At 47.9% G+C, this 26870-nt stretch overlaps 1 protein-coding gene across 1 annotated transcript in view; it reads right to left on the bottom strand.

The window, feature by feature from the left end:
- UBE2O (ubiquitin conjugating enzyme E2 O) overlaps positions 1–26870 on the bottom strand; it is a 563443-nt gene that overhangs the window by 43680 nt on the left and 492893 nt on the right. The window contains exons 15-16 of the mRNA XM_085616919.1: positions 11806–11942; positions 11367–11570 (exon numbers count right to left, since the gene is read on the bottom strand). Of these exons, the coding sequence (XP_085473045.1) occupies positions 11367–11570; positions 11806–11942 (341 nt within the window). The remainder of the gene's footprint in view (positions 1–11366; positions 11571–11805; positions 11943–26870) is intronic.

Below are 26870 nucleotides of genomic sequence, written 5' to 3'. Positions count from 1 at the left end.
TTGATTTAGATGGAAAGGTGATATAACTTTAGGTAAGAGCTTTTGGTTTGTGCGCACCTTGTCTGGGAGCATTTGGAAGTATGGTTCTTCAATAGTGAGGTAACCCTTCGTAGAGATGCTATTGCTACAAGGAAGGCCACCTTCCAGGTTAAGAACTGTATCTGACAGTTATGTAGTGGTTCAAACGATGGCCCCATGAGACAGGCTAGGATAATGTTCAGGCTCCACACTGGTACTGTAGGTGTAAGTGGTGGAATGACTCATTTTAATCCTTCCATGAAGGCTTTGACGACAGGAATGCGGAAAAGTGATCGGTGCTGCCCGTTAGGTAGGTATACAGCAATGGCTGCTAAATGTAGGCGCATTGAGGTATATGCCAAATGTGCCTTTTGTAAATGTAACAAGTAACAAACTAGTTGCTGTTCTGTTGGCGAAGAAGGGTTAATGTTTAATGATGCACAGTAGTAGACAAAACGTTACCATTTTGCTGCATAGTAAGTCCTTGTGGTCAGCCTTCTGGCCTCCTTTAGAATAGTCATGCATTCTGGAGGTTTCCAAGGTAGCCAAACTCTGTGACCTCAGGAGCCAGATTGCAAGATTGAGCTGTTGTCCATTGGGAGGTATCACCCTGCTCCCACTGAGAGTGAGAAGATTTGGATAGTTTAGTAGCTTCTTGTGAGATACTAGGAATAGCTCTAGTGGTGTTGTGTATCATGGCTGTCGAGCCCATATAGGAGCAATCAGTATTAGGGTAAATTAAATCAATCGGCGTTTCCTGACCACCAGTGGCATAATACAAATCCACGCAGCCCCTGTGGTGTGCCCCCCCTCCCCCCAAGTTCCAGAGGACCCCCTCAGCACAGTACCCGGAAAGCTCCCGACCAAGTCCAGAGGGGCCCCTCCACGTACCTTGCAGGGGGCCCCCCTTAAGTTTCTTTATTGCAGGGCTGACCACGTATGAATGAGTGGGAAAGGAGGAAAAGCGTAAGCGAATATCCCTGAACAGTTCATCCATGGAGCATTCCCTTTGGATAGGGTGTGTGGGTATCTGGATGTGAAGCTTTGGCATTTTGAGTTTTCGGCTGTGACAAAGAGGTCTAATGTAGGGGTTCCCCACTGGTGGAAGTATGGTTGCAGTAACAGAATGTGTATTTTCCACTCGTGAACTTGTTGCTATGTTCTGCTGAGCAGGTCTGCAATGGAGTTCTCCTGCCCTGGTAAATATTTTGCCAGGAGGAGATCTTGTGTTTGTTTGCTCAATCCCATATGGTTTGTGCGATCTGTGACGGTTGTATGGAATGGGTCCCTCCCCGTTTCAGATCGTAATACATTGCAGTTATATGGTCTGTTCGTAGAAGGACATTGTTCCCTGCAATGTTTTTTAGGAAGGCTTTGAGAGCCATATAGATGGCTAAAAGCTGCAGCATATTGACGTGTAGTGTTTGTTGTTGTGAGGTTCAGTGTCCCTGAACCACAATGCCCTTCATATCAGCACCCCACCCCATGAGTGATGCATCAGTTGTGATTATTACTTGCAGGATCTGGTACTTGAAGGCACCTCCCTTCAGTAGGTTTGAGGTATTCCACCATTGCAGTGCCTGATGGACCTTGGGTGAAACCAACACTAGATCTACCATGTTCCTCCCCCGCTTGTAACCACTGCGATGCTAAACACTCTTGGGGAGGTCTCATGTGTAGCCGTGCATGTGGCACTATTGCTATTCATAATGCCATCATCCCTGGTAGGCGCATCACTGTTTTGACTGGTAGGTGATGTGGTTGAAAAAGATCCAGTTGTATCTGGAGATTGAGAACCCTTTGTGGATTGGGGGAAGGCTGTTCCCGATACTGAATTGAGTATCACTCCTAGGTACGGTTGGATCTGTAGCGGTTGGGGATGAGATTTTGTCGCACTGATAGTGAAGCCCAATTGGTGTAGTAGGTTGATCGTGCTTTAAATGTCTGTTAGATATTTGGCTTTGGTTGGACCCTTGATCAGCCAATTGTCTAGACAGGAAAGACATGCATGTTTTCTTTTCATACTTTTGCTGCTACTATCGCAAAGCATTTTGCCAACACCCTTGGGGCTGTAATCACCCCAAACAGTAGTTGAATTGATAATGAGGTCCACTTACCACAAACCGTAGGTATTTGCAGTGCGCCAGTTGGATTGGAATGTGGAAGTAAGCGTCCTTCATGTATAATGCAGTCATGAAGTTGCCTTTTGTAGTGTGGTATCACATCTTGCAATGGGACCATATGGAATTGTTCGGATAGTATGTAGTGACTGGGTGGGTACAGGTCCAGAACGGGCAGTATTGAGCAGTCTTTCTTTAATATGAGGAATTAAAGGGAGTAGACTACTTTGTTTTGATGTTTGTGCAGAACTAGTTCTATTGCCCCTTTCAGCAGAAACACATTTACTTCTTTCTTTAGCATATGTAGATGCTGTGGATATAACACCAGACTTTTTGGAGGGCTATTTGGGAGCTGTTTGTTGTAGGCAATATGCATGCCTGCTCGGAGGGGGTAGGGGATAGGGGGTGGTTCGGTGCAGGACTGTGGGCAAGTCATGTATTTGCTGGTTTGGGGGTGACCTTGGTAGGGGTATCTCTACCTCTGCCCCTCGTTTTGTAGCCTCCTCAATAGTACCCACGCCCTTGCTGGTGGTACTGTTCCTGGCGCGGAAATGTGGTACTTTCTGTGGCAGACGCTTTTGCTGCCCCTTGCCCCTGGTAATGCCGAAAGAGCTGTTATTTCTGAGATGTCTGTAAGGCACGCAATAACTTGGCTGTGTAGGTGCACTTATTTATTTTCTGTGCACCCACAGCAGGCCCAAAGAGGTTTTCCCCATCGAAAGAAACGTTGAGAATATGCTGCTGCACCTCGGGCTGGAATCCTGATGGGTAGGACATGATTGATGTATTGATGCCCATTGCTGCAGTGTCAACTCCATCTAATGCACATTTGATGATTGCATTGGATATCTGCCTCCTCATTTATCCGGTCTTCCCCTCGTTTTTTGTATTCATCTGGGATATGTTGTATCAGCTCTTGCATTTCATCCCAGGTAGCCCTATTTTATCGGGAAAGAAGGCCAGCTGAAAGGGCGATCTTACCATGGTTTGCGTGCCAGGTTGCTACTCTTTTGCCTGTTGCATCAATTTGTATAATTTCTTTCACTCACTCACAGAGTGCTTCTGCAATAGAATATGGACCTCTTCCATACGCGATTCATAGAAATAGCAAGAATTCAGGTAAATGACAGACAGTGAGAATGTTTGACCACACAGGAAAAAGTTTTTTCACAAAATTCAGTGCAGAGCTACTACCTTTTGCTATTCTGGTAGATAATGTAGGATATTTTTCACACCATCAAAGTTAAACCGAAAAGGAGAGGGTGTGCTAAGTGAGCTTATACGCTGCAGTAAATGGCCGATGATGTACTACTTCCTTTGGCTGCCTCATTTATTGACACTGCTGCCTTTTGTTGTTCCAAGAAGAGATACACCCATTGATGGCGGTATCTTTGGTTGACAAAACTTAGTGAGTTTTGCAAAACTCTTTTCTTATTTGAAACCTTAAGAGTTTTATCATCTGCCTTTATCTACTGCAGCTCATTATCAGTTTCAACAAGCAAGCTGTTTCTGGAGAAGCGGATGTAGGTTCATTACATTTTGCAAAAGGTCCTATTCAACTTTGCTCATTTGAGGTAGAGAATCTTCTCATTCAAATCCTGTGACAACCACCATGTGTTTCTAGGCCAGAAACTATCTATGGCAACACTATTCACCAATTGCAAACAAACTGCCCTTTAAAACTTCATTAAAATCCTGCAGCTTGTACTTTGGAATGTCTTCTGCACACCACACTCCCAAGAGGCTCTCTCATAATGGCCAATCAAAACAGATGCGGTCTGGTTCCATGAAAGGTTCAGAATTTGTTTTATCTGACTGCATGTAATATATTGCGATCTTCTTCCGGTAAAGCAAAGTCAGCTGTGGAGGAAGAATATGGTTCTCCAAGTGGCAATGATCAAATCAATATAGGGTTGTGAGGCTAAGGAGTGAGGAATAATTCCCCTGGCTATTTATAGGCCAGGAAAAACTAGATTAGAACATTACTCGTAACTGAAGAGTAGTTTGGCAAATTTTGTTTTAAAAATAACCCATTCAGGTTTAAACACGCAGAAAATCAAAACTAGTTGCCCGAGAAGAACTTTGACTTATTTTTTTAATGGAAAACAAAAATGAAAGGAGTTGTGGAGCCAGTAAGCAGCAGCTCCATTGAAATTAAATTGGACACATGAAATTTTTATGAGGGCTGAAGATCCTTATTTTATTTGATTTACCATCCTAAAGCTGCTGTCAGGAAAGAGGTTGGGTCCATTAGGACTTCAATGAAAATTGCCACAAATGAGAAGGTTTACAAGAAAGTATTTTCCCTTTTCATCTGAGCGATTTATTAATAGTCTCACACATTTCATCAGAGCAGCAAGTCCATTATCTCTATAAATTGGAAGAAAATGCCTTGGGATGGCGAGTACAAAAGCGTATACCTGAGGGTCCTGAAAGAGCCTCCAGCCATAAACTTATATAGAGATTTTCATGTTGGTGCTCTTTAAACGATCGCATTTTGGAATACTCTTATAAATCTGTGTGTGCCACTCTACTGCTTGTGGGGCCGTTGGTTAACAAGGTATAGGATCTCCAGCTTTAAGACAACCTACGCAAACCGCAAATCACTCGAAAATGATTTTTTAGATAAGGCGAAATCTGTCCATGTGGGGCTATGATAGATTAATTCTTGCTCCAACGGTCTGATATTCATAGTTTTACGAAGAACTCACCTACCATCCAGACCTTGTAATCATCTATCTTCTGGATAGTAAGTGTTTTTTTTTTACTTATTTATTAAATCTAAAAGACAGCCTGGTTTACATAAACATTGAATTTAAAAAGCCCAAAAAAACAATAGACATCAAAACGCAGTTTCTGAATAAGGCACCAGAGGGAAAGGGGGATCAGTCCTAGCAGTATGGTTGCAGAAATAGTCAGAAAGTCACAGAGGGAAATGTAATTATGGAAATAAGGTTTTCACCTGCCTACGAAAGATTGAATAAGAGTTCAAGCTCCTAATATTTTCTGGGAGAGTTTTCCACAACCTGCCAGCTGCCACTGAGAAAGCTTGTCCCCCTACTCCTCCATCTAGCTTCGCGAAACCTGGGAACAATCACCTTTTTCCGTCCAGCCGATCTCAGAAGTCTGCTAGGGGAATACCAGCTCCCCAGCCACTGCGCTGCCTCTCCGTGTGCCGCCAGGTCTGTTTTCGCTCAGTTTTTTGCTCCCGCCTGGTGCCCTGTTATTGCCCTGATTCCTGCGCCCTGTCCCTGACTACTTCCTTGCTGCCTGGTTCCCGCTCCCCCCGCCCACCTCAGTTTCCCACCACTGCTCCCCTGTGGCCCGCCCCCGTACATCCCATTGGCCACCCCACTCCCGCCTCCCAGCTGCTCCTCCCTCCCTCTACCCCTCTTATGGAGGCCGCGCAGCAGCAAGGAGAGCGGACCTTTCCGCGCTAGGTCGCTCCACAGCCACTGCGCTGCCCCTCCGTGTGCCGCCAGGTCCGTTTTTGTTCTGTTTTTTGCTCCCGCCTGCTGCCCTGTTCTTGCCCCGATTCCTGCTCCCTGTCCGACTACTTCCTTGCTGCCTGGTTCCCGCTCCCCCCGCCCGCCAACCTCAGTCTCCCGCCGCTGCTCCCCTGCGGCCCCACCCCCGTACATCCCATTGGCCACCCCACTGCCGCCTCCCAGCTGCTCCTCCCTCCCTCTACCCCTCTTATGGAGGCCGCACAGCGGGTGCGCCGCTGGCGCCCCTTCGGTGCGCCAAAGGCAAGCCCGTCTGCGCCCGGTTCACGCCCAGCACCAGAACCCCTGGACCCCACACTCGCCACGACTCCGGTATGATGCAGACTCCCTCCACGCAATCAACGCCGGCCGAAACAACACCTGCTTCCAGGCCGCCCCAACACGGACCCACGGTCCCTTCGCCTGCCGCACCTGCAGCTTCACCTGCGACAGAGCCACCAAACCTCTAAGGACGAGACCCAACAGCCTCCGCTGCATCCTGCTCAACACCCGCTCTGCACGCAAACACGCCGTCGAGCTCTGGGACCTGCTCGACACCTCCGACCCAGACGTGGCCTTCCTCACCGAGATCTGGTGGAACGACTCCTCAGCACCCGACATCGCCATAGCCATCCCGGACGGCTACAAGATCACCCGCAGGGACCGCGCCAACGGAATCGGAGGAGGAATAGCCATCGTCTACAAGTCCACCCTCAAGCTCACCACCCACGCAGACGACACCCTCAACTCCGCCGAACACCTGCACTTCCGGATCCACACTGACCCCAACACCACCCTCTGAGGAACACTCATCTACAGGCCCCCTGGACCCCGGGCTCAGGTCAGCGACTCCATCGCTGACCTCGCCAGCACCCACGCACTCTCCTCCACAGACTACATCCTCCTCGGGGACCTGAATTTCCACCTCGAGAACGACGACGCCAACTCCGCCACTCTGATCGAAAACCTCGCCAACCTCTGCCTCAGACAACTCGTCACCGCACCCAACCACACCGCAGGCCACACGCTGGACGCCGTCTTCTCCACAAGCACCCATGTCGCCTTCCACCACACCTCCGAACCCCACTGGACCGATCACCGCTGCATCCACTTCACCTTCAAAAAACCAACCACGCACCATCGAACCCAACAGCTGCCTCGCCGCTGCTGGAACAAAGTCACCGAAGACCAGCTGACCACCACCCTCGCCCAGAACCCACCCATCAACCCCATATGCCCTGACGCCGCAGCCCGCAACCTCAGACAGTGGATCGACGACTGCGCCAACACCCTCGCCCCACTCAAGAGACCATCCAACAGCCACGTCAGCAAGAGAGCCAGCTAGTTCACCGACGAGCTCCTGACCTCCAAACGCGCCTGCCGTAAGCTGGAGAAGAAATGGCTCCACAAACGAACGCAAGAAAACCACGCAGCCCACAAGGACGCCAACAGCGGACATCTCCACCTCATCAGACTAGCCAAGAGATCCTCCTTCAAAGACCGCCTGGATAACAACGCACACAGCAGCAAAGAGCTCTTCCGCATCGTAAAAGAACTCTCCAATCCCAACGCCAGCACCAACGACATCCCGCCCTCACAAGAATTGTGAGACTCACTGGCCATCTTCCTCCACCGCAAGATCGCTGACATCCACGACAGCTTCAACACCACGACCGCACCAACGATGCACGACTCCACCCCCCCCCCTGCGATCACCAACAGCGCCAACCGCCTGACCTCCTGGGCCAACACCAACGACGACGAGACACGCAAGATCCTGAGTGGATGGAGTTCATGATCTCCGTCAGACCCACGCCCACACCACGTATTCAACAAAGCAGACGCGGCCATCGCACCCCAACTACGGAAGGTCATCAACATCTCCTTCGAAAAAGCGACATTTCCGGAAAGCTGGAAGCACGCCGACATCAACGCCCTCCTCAAAAAGCCCAAGGCGGACCCCAAGGACCTCAGGAACTTCCGACCCATCTCCCTGAGAAAATAGTCAACATTCAACTGACCCGCCACCTCGAAGACAACAACATCCTGAACCCGTCCCAATCCGGATTCAGACGAAACCACAGCACCGAGACAGCCCTCATCGCCGCCACAGACGACATCAGACGCCAACTGGACAACGGCGAAACATCAGCCCTCATCCTCCTGGATCTGTCAGCAGCATTTGACACGGTCTGCCACCGCACCCTAAAGACACGCCTCCAAGAAGCCGGAATCCAAGAGAAGGCCCTTGACTGGACCACGTCCTTCCTCTCCGGCAGAACCCAGAGCGTCCGCCTCCCACCCTTCCGGTCAGAAGCCACCAACATAATCTGCGGCGTCCCCCAAGGGCTCATCCCTCAGCCCGACGTTGTTAAACATCTACATGGCCCCCCTCGCACAAGTGGCCCGCCACCACAAGCTCATCTCCTACGCCGACGACACCCAGCTCATCCTCTCCCTCAACAAGGACCCTCACACCGCCAAAACCAACATCCACGAGGGCATGAAGGCCATCGCTGACTGGATGAGGAGCAGCCGTCTGAAACTGAACTCGGACAAGACTGAGGTCCTCATCCTCGGACCCACCCCCTCAGCCTGGGATGACTCCTGGTGGCCGACCGCTCTGGGGACAGCAACGACACCCACCGACCACGCACGCAACCTAGGATTCATCCTAGACTCCTCCCTCTCCATGTCCAAGCAGGTCAACGCCGTCTCCTCCTCCTGCTACAACACCCTACGCACGCTGCGCCGGATCTACAAGTGGATCCCGACCGAAACAAGAAGAACAGTGACACAGGCCCTCGTCAGCAACAGACTGTACTACGGCAACGCACTCTACGCAGTAATCCCAGCCTAACACCAACGGCGGCTACAACACATCCAAAACGCCTCCGCCCGACTGATCGTCAACGCCCCCCGCCGCAGCCACATCACCCCGCTCCTGAGAGACCTGCACTGGCTCCCCATCGACAAGAGGATCACCTTCAAGCTCCTCACCCACGCACACAAAGCACTCCACAACGCCGGACCAGCCTACCTGAACAGCAGACTCAGCTTCTACGCCCCCACCCGCCAGCTCCGCTCCGGCAGCCTCGCCCTCGCAGCTGTCCCCCGCATCCAACGTACGACCGCCAGCGGCAGATCCTTCTCCTACCTCGCCGCCAAGACCTGGAACACCCCCCCAACCCACCTATGACAGACCCAAGACCTACTCGCCTTCAGAAGACTCCTCAAGACCTGGCTCTTCCGAGCAGTAGCGGCACCCCCCCCCCCCCCCAGCGCCTTGAGACCCTCACGGGTAAGTAGCGCGCTTTACAAATACCCTGATTGATTGATTGAAGGCAGCCCTGAGATAACTTGAGCCCTGCCGATGGAGAGCCTTATGTAACGGACAGAGGGCTTTAAAAGGTCACCCCTCCATCACTGGTAGCCAATGGAGAGTCCTCAAGCCCTCCCTTACAGAGATGTGTTTAGGCAACACCAGGACCAACCAAGCAGCTGCATTTTGGATGAGCTGAAGCTTTTTTAACAAATACTGGTTGGCATTTAAAAACAGGGCATTACAGTAGTCAAGACGAGATGTAATAAGCGCAATGACCACTGACACCTTTAACACCCCTGGAAGAAAGGGAAGAATTTTCTTTAAGGTCTTAATGATCCAAGAGCAAGAACTCACCGTTCTATTGACCTGGGTGTCAAATGTCAACGTATTGTCAAAGCTTACCCCCAGATTTTTTGCAGCCGCCTCCGAAACAGATAGCGGGTCGCACGTTTCTGGCCACCAACTTTCAGTCCAGATCGAATTCCCTTCACCAAAGACCACAATCTCAGTCTTCTCCCTGTCATTTTAAGCAAATACTGACTTGGCCATACCGGATCTAAACTTTTATGCCACCCCTTCTCAATCAACGGAGACAAACAATGATGTGGGTGCCATCAGCATAGGAAGACACCTGGAAACTGAAGGAGTGCACCAGTTTCGACAGAAATCCAAGACTACAGGATGAAAGCCTCTTGATTTTGCCGTTTATATTTTTGGTTGAAAGAACGGGAAACCTCGTACTCTTCCTGGGAACATTAAGCCTGCATTTAACCATCTCTGCATGCAGGCTTAATAGATACCAGTAAAGCTGTTTTTTCAGGAAAGATGCTGTAAACAAGACCTACGGAGAGGGGGATGTCATAGAGGACTTATTAATACTGCTAAAACTATATTAAGCTACCAAGGAGGAGAGAATGTTTTGATTGTTAGAAAATACTTTTTAATCGCTCTCCAGGAAATCTTACATTTTTAGTAAGGAGAGAAGGGGGGGCTCATGAAGACCTCTTTCTTTAGGCCCGACCCAGTTCAAGTGCAGAAGACATTTGGCAGAAGTGCCCCTGCCAGCATTTTCTGCACTCATCCAATCCGGAACTAATGTATGCAGTCAGGAGTCACTCTGCTACGCTAAAAATGGTAGTCTAGGATAGAGTATTTGGTCTTCTAAAGAAAGATTTTGTCCAGATTCAATCTTGGGTACTTAATGACACTGAGTGAGGAAAGTGGAACCACCAAGAGGCGCTAACTACAACAAGAAGTTCATATATTCCTTGCCACCACTAACACTCAAGAGCTTTGCCTTGTTTGTTTAGTTTCAAAAAGCTAGTAGTCGTCCACTTATTTATGGCCAGCGAACAACCACGAAAGTGCGAAGGGAATGACCCAATGTTTTGGTCTAACTTGACAAAAACCTTCATGATGGCTGTATGAGGAAAATCAGTATAGTGGGAGAAAAAGCAAAACAATAAGCTCCCTCCCTCCTTTTCCCCAAATCAAATGGTTGTTGCAAAGAATGAAATAAGGATTTACTTTCCTGTACACCGAACTCTGACTGCAAAAGGGAAAAGGAACAATTTTGTCTGAGGTTTCTGGTGGTTAGGTAACCTCATACAGACCATAGAACAGAGGCACCTAGTTAGTTCAAGATATTGGCCACTCAGGACCCTAGAGAGCAGGGAAATATGTTAAGCAATGCATTAAAATACTGTTGGCAACAGCATCTAGGCAAAGCATACAAAACCCTTTGAGCATAGATTTCATGGATGAGAACATCAAATCTCTTTATAAAAAAACCTCTGCAGCCTTTACTAGGGAGTATGGAAATAACATTAATTAGCAAGTAAAGAAATTACATGTGAACAAAAGTGGATAAAAAAGCCTGTGCTTTGAACATCCCTTAGACCATACAGTGCATCTCTACTGCAAGGTGAAAGAAGACACTGATGTACGAGACTGCGTGGGTTTCGGGTACTTTTTGGGCACTGCACGAGTAAAAAAACCTTTTTAGCTAAAGCACACATTCTTGTTCCATCACCAAAACCATTAGGTATGAATGAAGATCTGGGAGGCAAGGGTAGGTCAATAAGATAATAATATTACTGTAGCTCAGTGGAGGCAGAACTAGCCCTGTGTATTTAGACAACTGAAACTTGCCAGAGTATCAAAAGGGCCAACTAAAGCGATTTACTCTACCTAGTAGTAGAAAGTGTGCAAATATCAGAGCCCCCTTCAATTGCAACAAAGCTGTTTCACAAACACTGAAAAGAGGAGGCTTTTTAACTACCTTAAGACCCTCAGTCTAACAAAGCTCCCACTAGAGTGGGAAGCCCTCACACATTTGGCACATGAAAACAGGGCCCAAACCTCAGCAGTGCACCTATTATGTGCTTCCTGGCTTATGTTACAATTTATAATGCTTACCTTCCCAATCCAAGTCCCGAGGAGGCTAACACAGACTTTGCCGTTGTCATAAAGGTTGGGATTCAAACGCCCGCTACACTGGGAGAGGTAACGGAACAGAGGTGGAACAGCTGGGTAGATGTTGGGCAACTGGATGTCAAACAGAAAGAGGCAGTCCTCGTAAGGAGTGCGGGTAGGCCCTTTAATAAGGGCAGAAAGGAGATCCTGCAAGTAGAGAAGCAAGCTTTAAAACTGTGGTTCCCCTTGTAGCACAATGCAGAAGCTTCAAACAGTTACCACCACCACCATTACACACTCCTTGCAGTACTGCCCTTATACATCAGCACCTGATCTCAACTACTCCAATTTGGAACCCAGATTTCTAAACTGTTAAACTGCAGACACATAAAACCAGCATACGCCCCCTAAAAAATTTAAATGTGTTGCCAGGGAGGCTTACCATTCGGTCTTCAAAGGTTTTCACCATGATACCATCGGGCAAAGAGGTCGCCAGCAGTGCCATCTCTTTTCGCACGGTGCTGAAGAATTTCTTTGCTTCTGGTGGCTGAAACTCCATTTTCTTAAAGGCATGGGTATCTAAAGAAAGTGACCGCACTCTGGTAAAAAAAGTATAATGCACTTCTCCACTATTGGCACAAGGAGGAAGAAGGAATATTAAAGAATACAAATTCATATAGCAAGGAAAAAGAGAACAAAGGAGAAGCACACCTGGGTGCTAAACAAAATGTGTGGTGGTAAAAAGGACAACACATTTGTGGTATTTTTAGAAAACAAACCTAAACACAGCCTAGTGGAAATATGGCATAGCCCACATTCAGTACTCAAACCATCATCAACAAACTTTTTGAAAACATTTTCACAGAACATTCATGGCATAGTTCTCAAAATGAGGAGCAAAGAATCAAATCACTCCCAAGGAGACTGTGGTAATAATTACAGGCTACAAGCCTGAATGCACAAAGGTATGCACAGTCTCAACACACGCAGCTTATTACACACAGACCAACATGTGTATTATCTTCAAAGGTCACACAAAGATCCCCTGCAGGCAGGTGAAATGAGTGACTGCATCAACCTGCAGGGGCGATGTCTGGAGAGTCCATGGGACCTCTTTCCCCCACTCTAGGGGACTCTCCTCAGGGGGCGTGGATTATAGGTCACCTTTTTGTGGTGCAGTCAGAGAGCCTCCTGACTCTTTAGACTCTGCACCTGCGACCATAATATGGTAGAGGAAAAGTGTTTACTTATTTTACATGGGGCCACACCACATGCTAATGAGAAACGCTCTCTGAAGATGGTGCAGTCACTTAATGTGTGCTGGCGAACTCTGTATTGAAGACGGGCCTGAGCTAGTTACTGCAGTCTCTTCTGTAATAAAACAGTGGTCTGGAGGGTGCATAAAACTGGCACACATCCCTGTTACGCCCTCGGGGCACTGAAGGTAACATACACCCCTGACATTCTGCACGAAAGCAAATCATTGGGAGAGGATGTCTGCAGTATATAAAAAAAACTATTTCCTAAAACAAACCAGAAATGGCCGGGCTTCAGCGATTAGCCTATGCGTTTTTTTCTTTCTCCATTGCCAGATAAAAACATCGCATGTATGAGTATCCCAATAACCAATAGCATTAATTTGAGAGTTTCCAACAAAGACAAAGAAGGCAATTGGGTACCTCTAAAGGGAACACTCAGGAGCACGCCACCAACCACAGCATTTATATCATGCCCTTAATCATTAACATGAAGCCTTCCTGAGTGACAGTACACAAATTAATAGACAGATGGAGAGAATGTAAACCAAGCCATGAATGGTACTGAAGACAAAACAATTTTAGGGACTTAAGAGTGATATGAGGGGTAGGGAAACTGGTAAGACTAGATGTAGGGATGACTGATGGATTCAATCCTAGACTACTGCTTAAAACTGGCTACTCCCACTACTCGGCTGTAAATAAAGGTTATGCTGGGCTGGATCATACACATCTGGATAAAACGTTTGGGATGGAAATACTGAAAGTCAACCAGGATCCAATGACATGGTCTGGTCAAGTTCACCCTAGAATTAGGATGGAGATGGGTGATGCCTCCATGATACTACACTGAAAGACCAAGTGGTTGTAGTTAAGAATAGCGGTCGAGGGGGGCGTGGCTTGCTAACACCCGAGATGGCCGTTTCTATGTAGAGCTCCGGCTATCGCCGTAGCCCGATTCCCCCGTATCTGCCTCAAATATCAGTCTTGTTGACCTAGCCTTGGGAGAGTGAGCCCCTTAATGAGCTGCTTTGCCTGCCGCTTGCCGGATCTGAATCGTCGGCTGGGATCCGGAAATATCAGACTCGACGTTTTGTGCCGCTGCGGAGACGGAGCTTCGGCCGTGACGTCGCACAGCTCTCCGCAGCAGGAGGCGAGGTTAGACGGCGGGAGACTTCTACAGCCGCACCAGTGTCCTCTCTTCTGCCTTCATCATTGCAGTGCTGCTGTGGCCGCCTGGGACCTCGCCTCATTGGCTGGTGCCCTGATCGTTTGCTGGCGGGAGCCCCCGGCTGTCAGAGCTAGTGACGGTTGACGGTATTAAGGGCCCCTTTAGACTTTGGCCTAAATATTATTGCGGGCCCGTGTGGAGTTGTGATGGGGGGGGCCTGGTCTGGGTTCCCGCCCCCCCCCTACGTTACTCTTGTGATTGTGCCCAGGGAGTTTGGAGCAGCATCTGGCTCATCCGCCATTTTGCGATTCCACTCCGGATCGCAACAACGGGGTAGTGGTCTGCGGGGGACCTTTTGATGCGAATCCAAGGAGACAGTGCGGCGGTGGCAAGGATTAACGTTGGGGCTCATTGAATGACCGGGGCTTCCCCCCCACCTCTCCACGAACTGCTTACTACTGGCTCTCCCTATACCGGTTGACTGTCGCCCCTACCGAGCAAGGCGCTGGACTTGGTTCCCTGGATTGCCACTGGGGTGCATTTGCATTTTTGACTCTTGCAGCTTAGAGAGCTCATCATTGTGTGCTCTGTGACTGGTTCTGACCTACCACTTCATTTATTCACTGACCCCCTCATCCGGCTGTGGCCCCCCGTGTTTAAACCCACAGCGCGATAGTACACCGCTGAGATGGCCACCACCAAGGGACCCAAGCAGCCTCCTGCGGCAAGACTGGCTAAATATGCTCATACCAGGTCAGAAGGGGAGGAGGGGCATAAGGAAGATGAGGCCCTAACTCTGGTTGATGTAATGGTGGCTATTCAGGGAGTTCACACGGCGCTGGAGGAGAAAATTGACACTGACCACGGAGATTACTCTAATTCGCGCTGATTTGAGAAATATGGGGGACAGGGTTAGGACAAATGAAGATTCCATATCCACCCTCCAACAAACTAATACGTTGGAAACTACGGTCAAGCGCCTTCAAGCTCAGACTTCGGATCTAGCGACTAAGCTTGAGGACTACGAAGGAAGACAACGTGCAAATTCTGGGGGTGCCGGAAAGGGCGGCGGATCTGTTTGTAGAAGACCTCATTCAGAAGCATTTGTAGACTCGTTCCCTTTCGCGAATTTTTTTCAGTGGTACGCGCTCATAGGGTTCCTGGGGGTCCCCCTAAGCCAGGAGCTCTGGCACGCCATATCCTCGCTAGAATCTTCAATTTCCGTGACAGGGATGCGATCTTGCAGACGGCGAGGGCTGCTCCACCGCTTAAGTTTGAAAATTCTACCATCACCTTCTTCCTGGACTTCATTTACAAAGTGCAACTGCAACGTAGGTCCTTTTTGGAAGTAAAGCGCGCACTCAGAAGTCACAACTTGAAGTATGCTATGCTTTACTCTGCCAAACTCCGGGTCCAAGCCGACGGAAAGACATGGTTCTTTCAAACTCCTGAAGATACCTGGGACTGGTTGGAAAGGTGGCGATTGGTGGAAGCGCAGAGACGCTCTTCCTCATCTGGCGAACCTTGAACGGAGGAAGAGTAGAACTAACAAGGTCGCATCAGAAGTCACAGCGCCTCAGTGGCTGCAGATAGGGATGACGCAGCTGGGATGAGTCACTGAGAGACAAAAAGGACTTTTTGAGCAGCACTGGACTGGTATGGGCTGGTGACAGACTTATGTGTTTCAGGGAGTTTAATAATGGACTAGCCGCTCTGTTTCGCTTTTTTTTTTTTTTCACTCTCAGGGTGGCTGGTGGGGTTGTGTGTGGTGGGGGAAGGTGGGGCAACTGGGAATGTTGAAATGCGTTAGACAATTATTGTGTGAAGCTTTTTATGATGTTTGATATTGGGCTGGTCTGTGGGTCCTGAAGGGGGAGAACTGGCAATTAATGGTTTAAGTTCTTGGGATGTCTAGGCTGAGTAGCGTTCCCCTATATATAGTCTATTTGTTTTTGGTTATACAGGCACTCTGCAATTTTGGGGGGTGGGCAGTTTTAGGTCCATGTTGCAGGGAGGGGGTAGTGTTTAGTAGTTCCTGGGGTTTTGGTGGTGTGTTTTTATTATGTTTTTTCTTTCTTTTTCGCAGTCCTCTTCAAGTGGTCATTTTTAATAGTCTAATTTGTGTGGGCATCTTTATGGTAGTGCAGACAATCATTGTAGGAGCTTATGATTATTTTTTATCTAACTGCTTATCATCTTTGCTAGGGTTTCTACTGTAGGTAATTTCCAAGATGTTTGTTACTGGAACATGAGGGTCGGGGCCCTGCCTTATTTTAAAGGATGATTGTGGTTGATCAAACTAGCCTGTCATTGGGCCGTCTCACACTTCTCTCCTGGAATGTTAATGGTCTAGGCGATTGGATCAAGAGGGGTATAGTGCTGCAATACCTTAAGCGACAGTCTCCTGACCTGATACTTCAAGAGACTCACATTCAGGGTCCTGCTTACTGTGCACTTAACAGGTGGGGATATAAACTCATAGCCCATGCAGGTTAAACGCGTGGTTCCATGGGGGTTGGTATCCTGGTGCGCAGTTCCCTCCCTTTTCAAATTCAGAAAATTGTGTGTGACCTTTTGGGTCGGTTTGTTTCGGTCTCGGGGAAATGGGAGGGGAGGTCTCTCAATGTTACATCCTTGTACATCCCCCCCTAAGCTCCACTCCACCAACTTGAATGATTTGGGTACGCATCTGTTGGGATTGCCGGAAGGAGATATGCTTTTGGGAGGCGACTAACGCAGTTTTGGATGGGTCGTTGGATCGTCTGCCTTCCCCCGACTGAGTGATTCATCTGGGAGGATATTGTTGGATTTTCTGAGGGCTCTTGGTATCAGACGTTTGGCGAATCTAATCCTGCTGAGAAGCAATATACCTTTCATTCTGTCATGCATGGTAGCCTGTCCCGTATTGATTATTTCTTCTGTAAGGCTGATCAGCTCCCCATGTTCGAGAAATTGTCCTTCCTTCCTAGGGGTATCTCCGATCACTCGCCAATTGTCGCTTGCAATGGCGACACCCCCCCGCCAATCGAGACATGGTTCTAAATCCCTGGTATCTTAAAATTCCATAAATAAGTACCAGATTGACTGAGTTCACCAAACAATATTTTGCCGAAAATGACAGCTCGCTCCAGTCTGATGTGATATTGTGGGAAGCCTTTAAAACCGTGGTACGAGGGTGTGGGGTGGCGGCTGTAGCGGGACACAAGAAAGAAAAGCGTAGCCAACTTGAGACCACTGAAGATGAGATTATGACCCTTCAGCGCGACCTGGTTTCTGAGACGTCACCAGAGATCTCGCACAAGTTGGCTATTAAACAAAAGGAATACAGGGATATTGCGGACGAAGCAGCTAAGACTTATTATAGGGCCACTCAACACAGGGAAAGCCATGGGCCCCAACGGACTCCCGATTGAACTATATAAAAACGTGGCTTCACTCATAGTCCTTTACTTACTGCGTATGTACAATGTAAGTGTGCAAGAGGGTGTTCTCCCAGCTATGCAGCTGTTGGCTAGTATAGTTGTCATCCATAAACATGGAAAGCCTCCTGACCGATGCTTTTCCTATCAGCCGATCTCTCTTCTTGACCCAGAGACCAAAATTTTGGCCAAGATCCAGGCTCTTCGCATCTCACCCCTTCTTCATAAATTGATACACCTGGATCAAAATGGCTTTATGCCAACCAAAAACGGCAATAATTTGCGCCGTTTGTTTGGGCTGCTGGGGCGAGCTACCACCATACAGGAGGACTCGGTGTTAGAAGGTGGTTCTGACACTATGGGCCGCCCGGATATTTCGCTTTTTGAGCACCTAATTGTTGAGCTTTTACTGTGGGGGAGTCTCATAAGTTGGAACTCACCCACAGTGAACTCAGGATGTAAGAGACTGAATGGGAATTTTACTGGTGTTCCCCTGGCTTGACCAGGCCACTGCGCAGCAGCTGGAGTAAGGGACACCGGGCTGGTTACATGCAGACATGTGTACATGCGTGTGCACACGTGTACGGGCTGCACAGGGGAGGTTCCTAGCGTTCGCAATCCAGGAGCAGCTACAAAGTGAATGGTGTGGCAGGACTTAAGCAGTATTGGGTGGTGACATGGAATAGGCTTTATACACTGAAAAGGAACATGCCAGGGAAAGTCAGTGTGTTTTACTGTGTTTTCACTTCATTATTCCCCTATGGGGATGTGGGGCCCATGGCTAGATTAACTTCCGTTAGGCCTACAGATTTCAGACACGCACTTAAGTCCAATGTAGCGAATATGAAAATAAGTATTCTGCAGAGTCCAAAGTCATATTTGTACTGCTTTTGGGTCATTCAGAACTGTCATATTTCTATGAGCCAGCCAGGACCAGACCCAGGCTGAGGGCTGACCTCAGCTGGATGGATTGATAACCTTTCTTCCACAAGCTAGGGCCTCCTCTCCATGAAGAGAAGATGGGAGGGGCTACAGGCTCATCAATTAGCAGCTGTCACTGGGTGCCAGGCACCAGGCCGCACCAAGGAGGGAAAGCAGCGTGGGCGAAAGGGGCTTCAGAGACGACGCCATTTTGAACAAGCTCAGAGGCTGGACAAGGAGGGAGCAGGGGGGCAGGGACGTGATGTGTCGCTGTTTGATAGGACCAACAGAGACTTCCTGCAAGCCCCCTACTCAACTTTTAAAAAGTGTCTGCACAGGAAGAGAAGCTCTCTGGGGTGTGGTCTGCTGAGGCTGAAGGTGCTGGAGCCTGGCGCAATGGGCAGTTGGAAGGAGACACCCCCTGACTGCCCCCAGGACCCTAACAGCACCAGAAGAAGAGCCCAGGACCGGTGCGCAGGAGCAGTGGCCTCTGCGCAGGGAGAAGAGAGGCCACTGAGGAGAGCCAGGCGAAAGGCTGGCGCTGGGAGCCAGTGAAGACAGCACCCTGCTGAATCAGAGACCCAGAGAGCGGAAGAGAGTGTTCCCAGTGGCTGGGGCTGCTAAAGAGGAGCATGAAGCGCCCCATAATGCCTCGCCAGGCAATTGGAAATCTGCTGTTTTGGTGCTTTGTGGCCCCCAGAGGAGGGGGGTCACCCTCACTTGTGAAAAGGTGCTGGGGGAGCTGCTGGAGAAGCGCAGTCTTTCCCCCCCCCCAGCACAAAGAAATCTGCCGTTTTGGTCCCTGGTTGCCCCCAGAGGAGGGGGTCACCCTCATGTGTGAAATGGGGTGCAGGGGGGCTGCAGAAGCACCACAGCCTCCCCCAGCATAAAGAAGAACAGTCCACCCATAAGTTTCACAGGGCATCTGAAAGAATAACCCCTCAAGGGCGCAGCCAGCCTTTAACACCTTCTAGGCTGGAACTTATGTTCTACAGCTGAGGGTGTACTATGAAGTGCATCATGGAGTGAAGGGCTGAGTTGGGGATGTCTGGAGAAGGGTATCCCCTGGAGGTGAAGTGGTGTAATTGCACCGAAATGCATTTACTATTGGTTAGTTCTTTTTAGGTGGACTGAAAGTCACATGTGTAAAGTGAAGTACCTGTGTAAGGTGATGTTAAGCTAAATGGAGTTATGTTGCTGGACCTTCCTGCTAGGGGGTCTGGCCGTATTTACGTAATCCCAAGCTTTTACCTGTGATTCCTTTTAAAGTGAAGAGGCGCCCTGCAGGAGAAGTGTAGTTGCCAGGAGTACTTTTTTTGAAGGGACTGTAAGTCACATGTGTAAGGTGATGTTATGCTAAATGGAGTTATGTTGCTGGACCTTCCGGCTAGGGGGGTCTGGCTGTATTTACGTAATCGCATGCTTTTCCCTGCGATTCCTTTTAAAGTGAAGAGGCGCACTGCAGGAGAAGTGTAGTTGCCAGGAGTACTTCTTTTAAAGGGACTGTAAGTCACATGTGTAAGGAGATGTCATAAGCCAAGTGGGGCTATGTTGCCAGACAGTCCTGCTAGGGTGTCTGGCTGTATATGCGCAATCCTGTGATTTCATCTGTGATGCCTTTAGGGGCTGTAATTGCAATGCATTCAAATGATCAACCAATGTGATGAGTACTGTAATTCTAAAGTGTGCGTAAACATGGATTCTTGCTGCTGCGCTTAGGTGAAGACCCCAGACTGCTAGCCCTTAAGATATAGAGGTGCATACTTTATGGTCAGTAGGAGATGCTCAGTCAGGGTCATGTGTCACCAAGGCAGGCTTACCCCTTTTTAATGCTTGTTGAGGTAATGGGGTGGGTCGCCACTGGGATGGTGCCAGTGCGCAGGGCCCTCACTCTTATGTTCAACTATCTGCATTGGGGGCAAACATGGGAGTGGTGGTACTAGACCCCACCCCGCCTTTGCGGGAGGGGTGGAGATGTTATGCAATGTCACAAAGTAATTCCAACAGCTTATATATATTTGTAAATTGGTGCATAGTATTGAGTAGTGTGTGTGTCTAATAAATGTACTCTTATTTTTATAAAGCAAAGTACAGACTGGACAATCAATTATTGAGTTATTTTTGTGCACCTGCAAATGGCGATTGCTAGCCCACACCACCTCCCTTGAGTAAGCCTCAGACTGCTCTGCAACGCTACTCTCCGAGAGTCAGGCGCTACAATTGGGTGTTTGGTTCCCAGTGAAGGACAAATGTAGTCATGTTATTTGTGCAGGCCTCACAGATGCTGCCTCGTTTCCCAACACTCGGTTATTAGGTTCTTGGATGCCAAAATGGCGTTTGATAGGATTAAATGGCCTTTCCTCTTTGCGACGTTGGAGAGGTATGGTTTTGGTGATCGGTTTCTGTCTTGGGTGCGTCTCCTTTAATCGAAACCCCTGGCGAGAATTGCAGTGAATAAGAGTAGGTCGGCAGTCTTTGTTGCGGCGGGGCACGAGACGGGGTGCCTGTTACCTCCTTTGTTATTTGCCCTAGCGCTGGAACCTCTCGCTATATGGCTCAGGGAAGAGCCCACGATTCGGGGACTGAACTGATCACCAGAGTGGATGGACAAATTGTCCCTCTACGCGGATGACATCCTGCTTTATTTGGCCAGGCCCAGATTTTCGATTAATAATGTACTCCATATATTTACCCCTTTTCAAAAATATTCCGGCTATACCATTAACTGGTGTAAGTCCCTGATAAATATCCTCAGTGGGCATCCCCGCTCCCATCGGGTTGTGGGGCCAAAGTTGTGACTGAGGGCTTTCAATAACTTGATATATATATTGCGACAGATGCGACGAATTTCTGCTGCCCCCTTCAGCGTCTCAAAGCTGATGTATGCCACTGACCAGTCTAAGCCTGAGAGACTGTGGGTCTCCCTGGGGTGTATGGTGACTAAACGTAACATCGCTAGAACGTGGAAGGGTAGAGTGGAATTGAAATGCTCAGATTGGGAGTCCAATATGGACTGGTGCATGCAAGCTGAGAGAGCGCTGTATCAAAGCAGAGGTTTCCCGGGTAAGTGGACAAAAATTTGGGCCCCCTGGAACGAAAGTAGAGGTTGGCTGTGTACCCCCTTTAGTGATACACCTCTCCGTTCGCTGTTGATAACCAATCCCTGTAGTCTTGTGTTTCTTGAAATCAATCCTAAATAGGAAAGCTGGATTTAAGCTCCAGTATAGTGTGCTCCTTAGTGAGGTTTATGATTATTTGTTTGCCACATTTGATTTAATCCTTATTGTATATTCTCATGACTGCTTTTATGTATTTGTGTTGATGTGTGTGATAGTATTTGATTTGTTTCTCTTAATAAAAAGATTTAAAAAAACAACCCAAAGAAAAACAATCAAAAAAAAAAAAAAAAAATAGAGGTCAAAGCATCCAGGACTATTTCTCACCCAACAAGAATGGAGAAGTGTCTACAGCAACCCAAACAGGATGCCGTAAAAACAAAAGTGATGTGCTGGCAAGGGTGGTGTAACTCCAACCTTCCATCCTCTACGGGGTTTCTTCAGGGTCCTCTGGGAAGGGTCCTTCTTAAAAACTGCAACTTACCCATTGACTTGTATTGAGTATGCGATCGTGTTACCACTCTGCACACGGCCTCCATGGGGTTCCTGTGGAACTTAGCTTGGGTGGTTTCTTGGGCCCCCAGCTCTTCTCAGTCTTCTGGGTCAGTCTCAACTTAGGTCGTGGTTCGCATTCCACTTTATTACTATATGGTTTGGTCTACCCCTGGACCGCTGTGTATTTGTGCTACTTACGTGTTCTATTACTAAAGTATTGTGTGTATTGTGGTTATATCTCCAGGTAGGAAATATTGCAATGTGTTAGTGATTGTTTATAATAAATACATATTTTTATAACTACACTGTGTGGTTCTCTTTCACTTACACTATATGATCAGCCTGCCCTCCAAAGCTACCACTTCGAAAGCTTTCTAAGGTTGTCTAAGATCACTAAAATCACCATAAGGGTTGTCTGGATTACTGCAGGGTGCTACATTTACATAAGTGAGCACCATCTACTAAGCCAGCCTCTTACAGGGGTGTTGACAGATAACTGTCTTAAAAGATATGATAAAATAAGGCTAGGTGAAGTTGAACAGTGAAAGTTGACTTTGACTTGCAGGATTCAGATATTTACAAGACAGACGCAGAGTACAAGAAACAGCAGTATGGCAAAAGCCATGAGGAAATTTACTCTGTTTGAGGAGTGGTTGCAGGTGAACAGTTCAAATTCCCTTTCTACAGTCCATCACACCCCTATATCTAGCAAGATATAGGGTTAGCTCTCACTTCAGAAGGCTTGAGGAAAAGGAGTTGGGGATTAGTCTTGACAGGGACCAATGGGTGGGCACATTAGCCAAGGGATACACCTCTGCCACACATACCAGGGGGAGGGAGATCCTATATAAAGAGCTCTACTGCTTGAACTACCAGAACAACTCCACATTTCAGTTGAAACCAAAAGCAGCAATTGCTGAAGAGGAGTTTGAAGTGATGCTGGCTCACTCTGTGGCCCTTACATATAAAACCACATTTTTAGGGACAGTGAGGAAATCACCTGGTCACGATTGGAAACATGTCCCAAAGGCATTGTACCAGATTCTCCTTCTAAGGCTACCATCTATCTTTGAAGAAAACCAATTTTTATATGCATATTAAAAATAATATTGCACCTTCTCGTGGCAGCAAATTAAGTCATACTATCAAATTTGGGATTTACAATCAATATACTCTCGGGAAACTGCAAGGAATGAGAGGCATCGTTAACCAGTAGGCAGCATTGGAGAAAAACGGCACCGTGTCTTTCAGGCCTCACCGGACCACCTGTATACCATCATGCCCCACAGGTGACAGTTAAGTCAGGTCTTTTTTATGGTGACATAAAAAACGGGTATAAGCTGCTGCATGAAAGATTCATCCGGGAAGGCAGAAGGGATGCTTATGACTTTGATAATGATTCCCCTGGAAGAGAACTAGGATTACAGGTAAGAAATTTATTCTACTCTTCCAGGGGATCCTGATCAAAAGTCATACACATTTAATAGAATAGCTAGCCCATCCCAAACACCTGTGGACAAATCAAGAACATTTAAAAGCAGCTGTTATAATTAAAAAGGTTCTTTAAAGAGGCCTGCCCTACTTGAGTATCTGTCTGAGTCTAGACAGTAATGTTTGGTAGAAATATGTACGGATTTCCAAATTGCAACCTTGCAAATCTAGGAAATGGGTACATTTCTCAGTTGGGCAGCTTTTGCTGCCTTGCACCAAGTAGAAAGGGCCTTAGGCCTGGCCGGTGAGTGTTTGTTAGCTAACTGGTAGGAAAACACTATACACTAGGATACTATCCACCTAGAGGTGGTCTTCTTGGAGGAAGTTATGCCTGTTCTCATTGGACCATAGTTGACAAATAGATGGTCAGATTACCCAATATCTTTTTTTTCTAGGTAAAACTCGGGAACTCATTTTATACCTAAGGAAGGAAAGCCCTCTCCGCTGGGGTAGCGGGGTTAGAAAAGAACATTGGTTAAGAAATGGTTTGGTTTATGTCAAAATAACAAACCACCTTGGGGAGGAAACTAGGATGCGTTCTCATGACCACCCGATTACCGTGAAACACTGTATAGGGCTCTTTAACACAGAATGTATCACACCGAATACATGCTGACTTGATCACCACTAGGAAAGCTGGTTTCCTTTTAAGGTGTTGTAAAAAGGCGTAAATGGTATCGAAAAGAGGGCACATGTGTTTTGAGAGAATATTAAGTTCCCACGGGGGAGAAGGTGATCTTATTATTTATTTTATTTATTTATTTGAGCGATTTATAGAGAGCGCAAATACCCGAGGGTGTCTCGGCGCTACGGACTGCAGACAGTAGAGGTTTAGTGTGGAGCTCATTGGTTAAAAAGCCAGGTTTTTATCAGTTTCCTGAAGGCAGGTAGTGTTGGACAAGTTTTAATGCAAAGGGGAAGGGAATTCCACAGTTTGGAAGTGGCAATGGTGAATATTTGTCACCCCAGGATGCCTTGTAAGTGCAGGGAACCCTCAGCATGTTGGCGGTGGAGGAGCGTAGGGTTCGATTAGGCACATGGGTACAGAAGGCTTTTTTTAGAAAGTCTGGTCCAGTGTTGTGGATTGCCTTGAAGGCAATGCAGAGGGATTTAAACTTGATGCGGCTTGTTATTGGTAGCCAGTGCAGACTCCGGACCACTGGGGAAATTGAGTTGTGTTTGGGGGTGCCTGTTATTAATCTGGCAGCGGCGTTTTGCACCATCTGTATTTGTTGGTAATCTTTTGTTGGGCATTGATGAGCAGCCCATTACAGTTGTCAATTTTCGACATCACAAGCGTGCTGACCAGAGTTTTTCCTGCATTAGGGGGGAGGAACGGTAAAAGTTTTTTGATCATTTTGAGAGTGTAGAATGATGATGAGACGATGGCGTTTGTGTGGGCTGAGAAGGTTAGTTTGTCATCAAATATGACCCCCAGGTTTCTAGCTTTGGATACAGGGAGGGGTGGAGGTCCCAAGGTGGTCGGCCACCAAGTGGGGGACCAAGCTGGATGTAAGTTGCCGAAGATCACGACCTCCGTTTTGTCGGAGTTTAACTTTAAACAATTGTTAGCCATCCAGGAGCTGATGGCAAGCATGCCAGTCTGAAAGTTGGCTGCAATTGCTTCTCCGTCGTTGTTAATTGTAAGTACGAGCTGTGTGTCGTCGGCGTAGGATGTCAACCTCATCTCGTGAGCTTTAATTGCCTTGGCCAGGTCCGACACATAGATATTAAAAAGTGTCGGACTCAAGGATGACCCTTGTGGCACTCCACAAGGGAGGGTAAATGGGGGAGAGTTGAATTCGCCGAGACTCACCAGCTGAGTACGGTTGGATAAAAAGGAGGCCAATAGATCCTTTGCTTTAAGTTTGACGCCTATGCTTGAGACACGGTTGATCAGAGTGGTATGGTCGACCGTGTCAAAAGCCGCTGACAGATCTAGCAGTATCAAGACTGCTGATCCGCCTAGGCCTCGGGTAGCTCTAATTTCATCAGCGGCTTTGATGAGAGCGGTTTCTGTCCCGTGGCCCTTTCTAAAGCCAAATTGTGTATCATCCAAAAGACGGTTTTCTTCAATGTAATTAGTAAGTTGTGTGTTCATAATTTTTTCAAAAATTTTTGCTGGGAAAGGAAGGTTTGTGATGGGTCGATAGTTTTTGGTATCTAGCGGGTCCAGATGCTGTTTCTTTAGCAGGGGTTTGATGGTTGCCCTTTCCAGGCAGTGGGGTAGATGCCTGTGTCAAACATGGCGTTGCAGATGTCTGTAAGGTTAGGGGCTAGTAGGTCGGGAATGAGTTTTAGTACCGTGGGTGGACAGGGGTCAGTTGGAGAGCCTGATTTTATAGTTAAGATGTAGTCTTTTATTTGTTCGGGTGAGACTTGATGGAAATGCGATAATGATGGCGTTATCGTTATTTTCGGGAGGGGTTTGATGATCGGTTTTTGTTTGCGTGGCGAAGATGTCGTAAATTTTGTTGACTTTGTCTTGAAAGGTGTTGGCCAAGGCGTTGCATAGGTCCTGGGTGGGGGCAGGTGGGGGGTTTGCTGTGGATCCTGATAGTTTGAGGACTACCTGAAAGAGGCTCTTGGTGGAGTCTTGGGCTGCTTCTATTTGATTGGTGTAGTATTTACTTTTCTCGGCGATTAGGAGCTGTTTATATTGGTGAATTGCCTCTTTATAGCGTGTTTTATCGGAGGTGTTATAATCTCTGCGCCAGTGTCTCTCGAGGTTCCTACAGCGTTGACTTTCTAATCTAAGGGTTTCGGAGAACCAAGGTGCCGAAGGGGAGGTTCTGTTTTTTGAGAGATTTTTGAGGGGTACCAGTATTTTTAAGGCGTTGTTCAGCCAATCAGAGTATCTGGAGGAGGCTAATGAGGGATTGGCTGTGGGTTCATAGTTGGATGCTAACAATTGAGCCTTAAGGAGCTGTTGGTCTACTTGGCTCCAGGCTCTGAATTGTGTGGGCCTTCTAGGTCTGTGGGAGTGGGAGTTTTTTTTTACCAGGAGGTTGAATAACACTGCCCAGTGATCGGTCCAGGTCAGGGGTAAAGTTTTAATAATGGATATATTGGCGTTGTTCGTGAAAAGCCCATCCAACGTGTGGCCAGCTCTGTGTGTGGGGCTGGTGACCAATTGTTGGAGGGTGATGGCATCTAGCTCAATAAGTAGGGTTGCTGTATCCTTATCGTCAGGGTTTTCTAAATGGAAGTTAAAATCACCTAGGATGGTGAAGTCTGTTTCTCCTACTACGGGTTCCAGCAAGCTGTTTAGGGAGGTGAGAAGGAATATGCTACTTACCAGTATGCATCTGTTCTTGGCATGTAGAGCTGCAGAGTTGTACACTTAGCATAGATCGCCATCTGGTGTTGGGCCCGGATGTTTGCAGTTTGTTTTTGTTCTTTGGACAGTCTTTGGAAGTCACGAGTTCGGTGACTCCTCCTTCGGTCCGTACTGCGCATGGGCTTCGGCTCCATCCTCAGATTGTTTTTCGCCAACAGGGAAATGATGGAGCGTAGTAATAACAGTGAGAAACCCATGTGTGTTGTATCTAAATAAGATGGACTGGAACGGATACAGGTAGCCGGGGAGGCGGGTGGGCGTGTACAACTCTGCAGCTCTACATGCCAAGAACAGATGC

Source organism: Triturus cristatus, chromosome 7, assembly GCF_964204655.1.
Source record: "Triturus cristatus chromosome 7, aTriCri1.1, whole genome shotgun sequence".
In the NCBI taxonomy this organism is placed as follows: Eukaryota; Metazoa; Chordata; class Amphibia; order Caudata; family Salamandridae; genus Triturus; species Triturus cristatus.
This window is presented reverse-complemented; position numbering and strand designations above follow the sequence as displayed.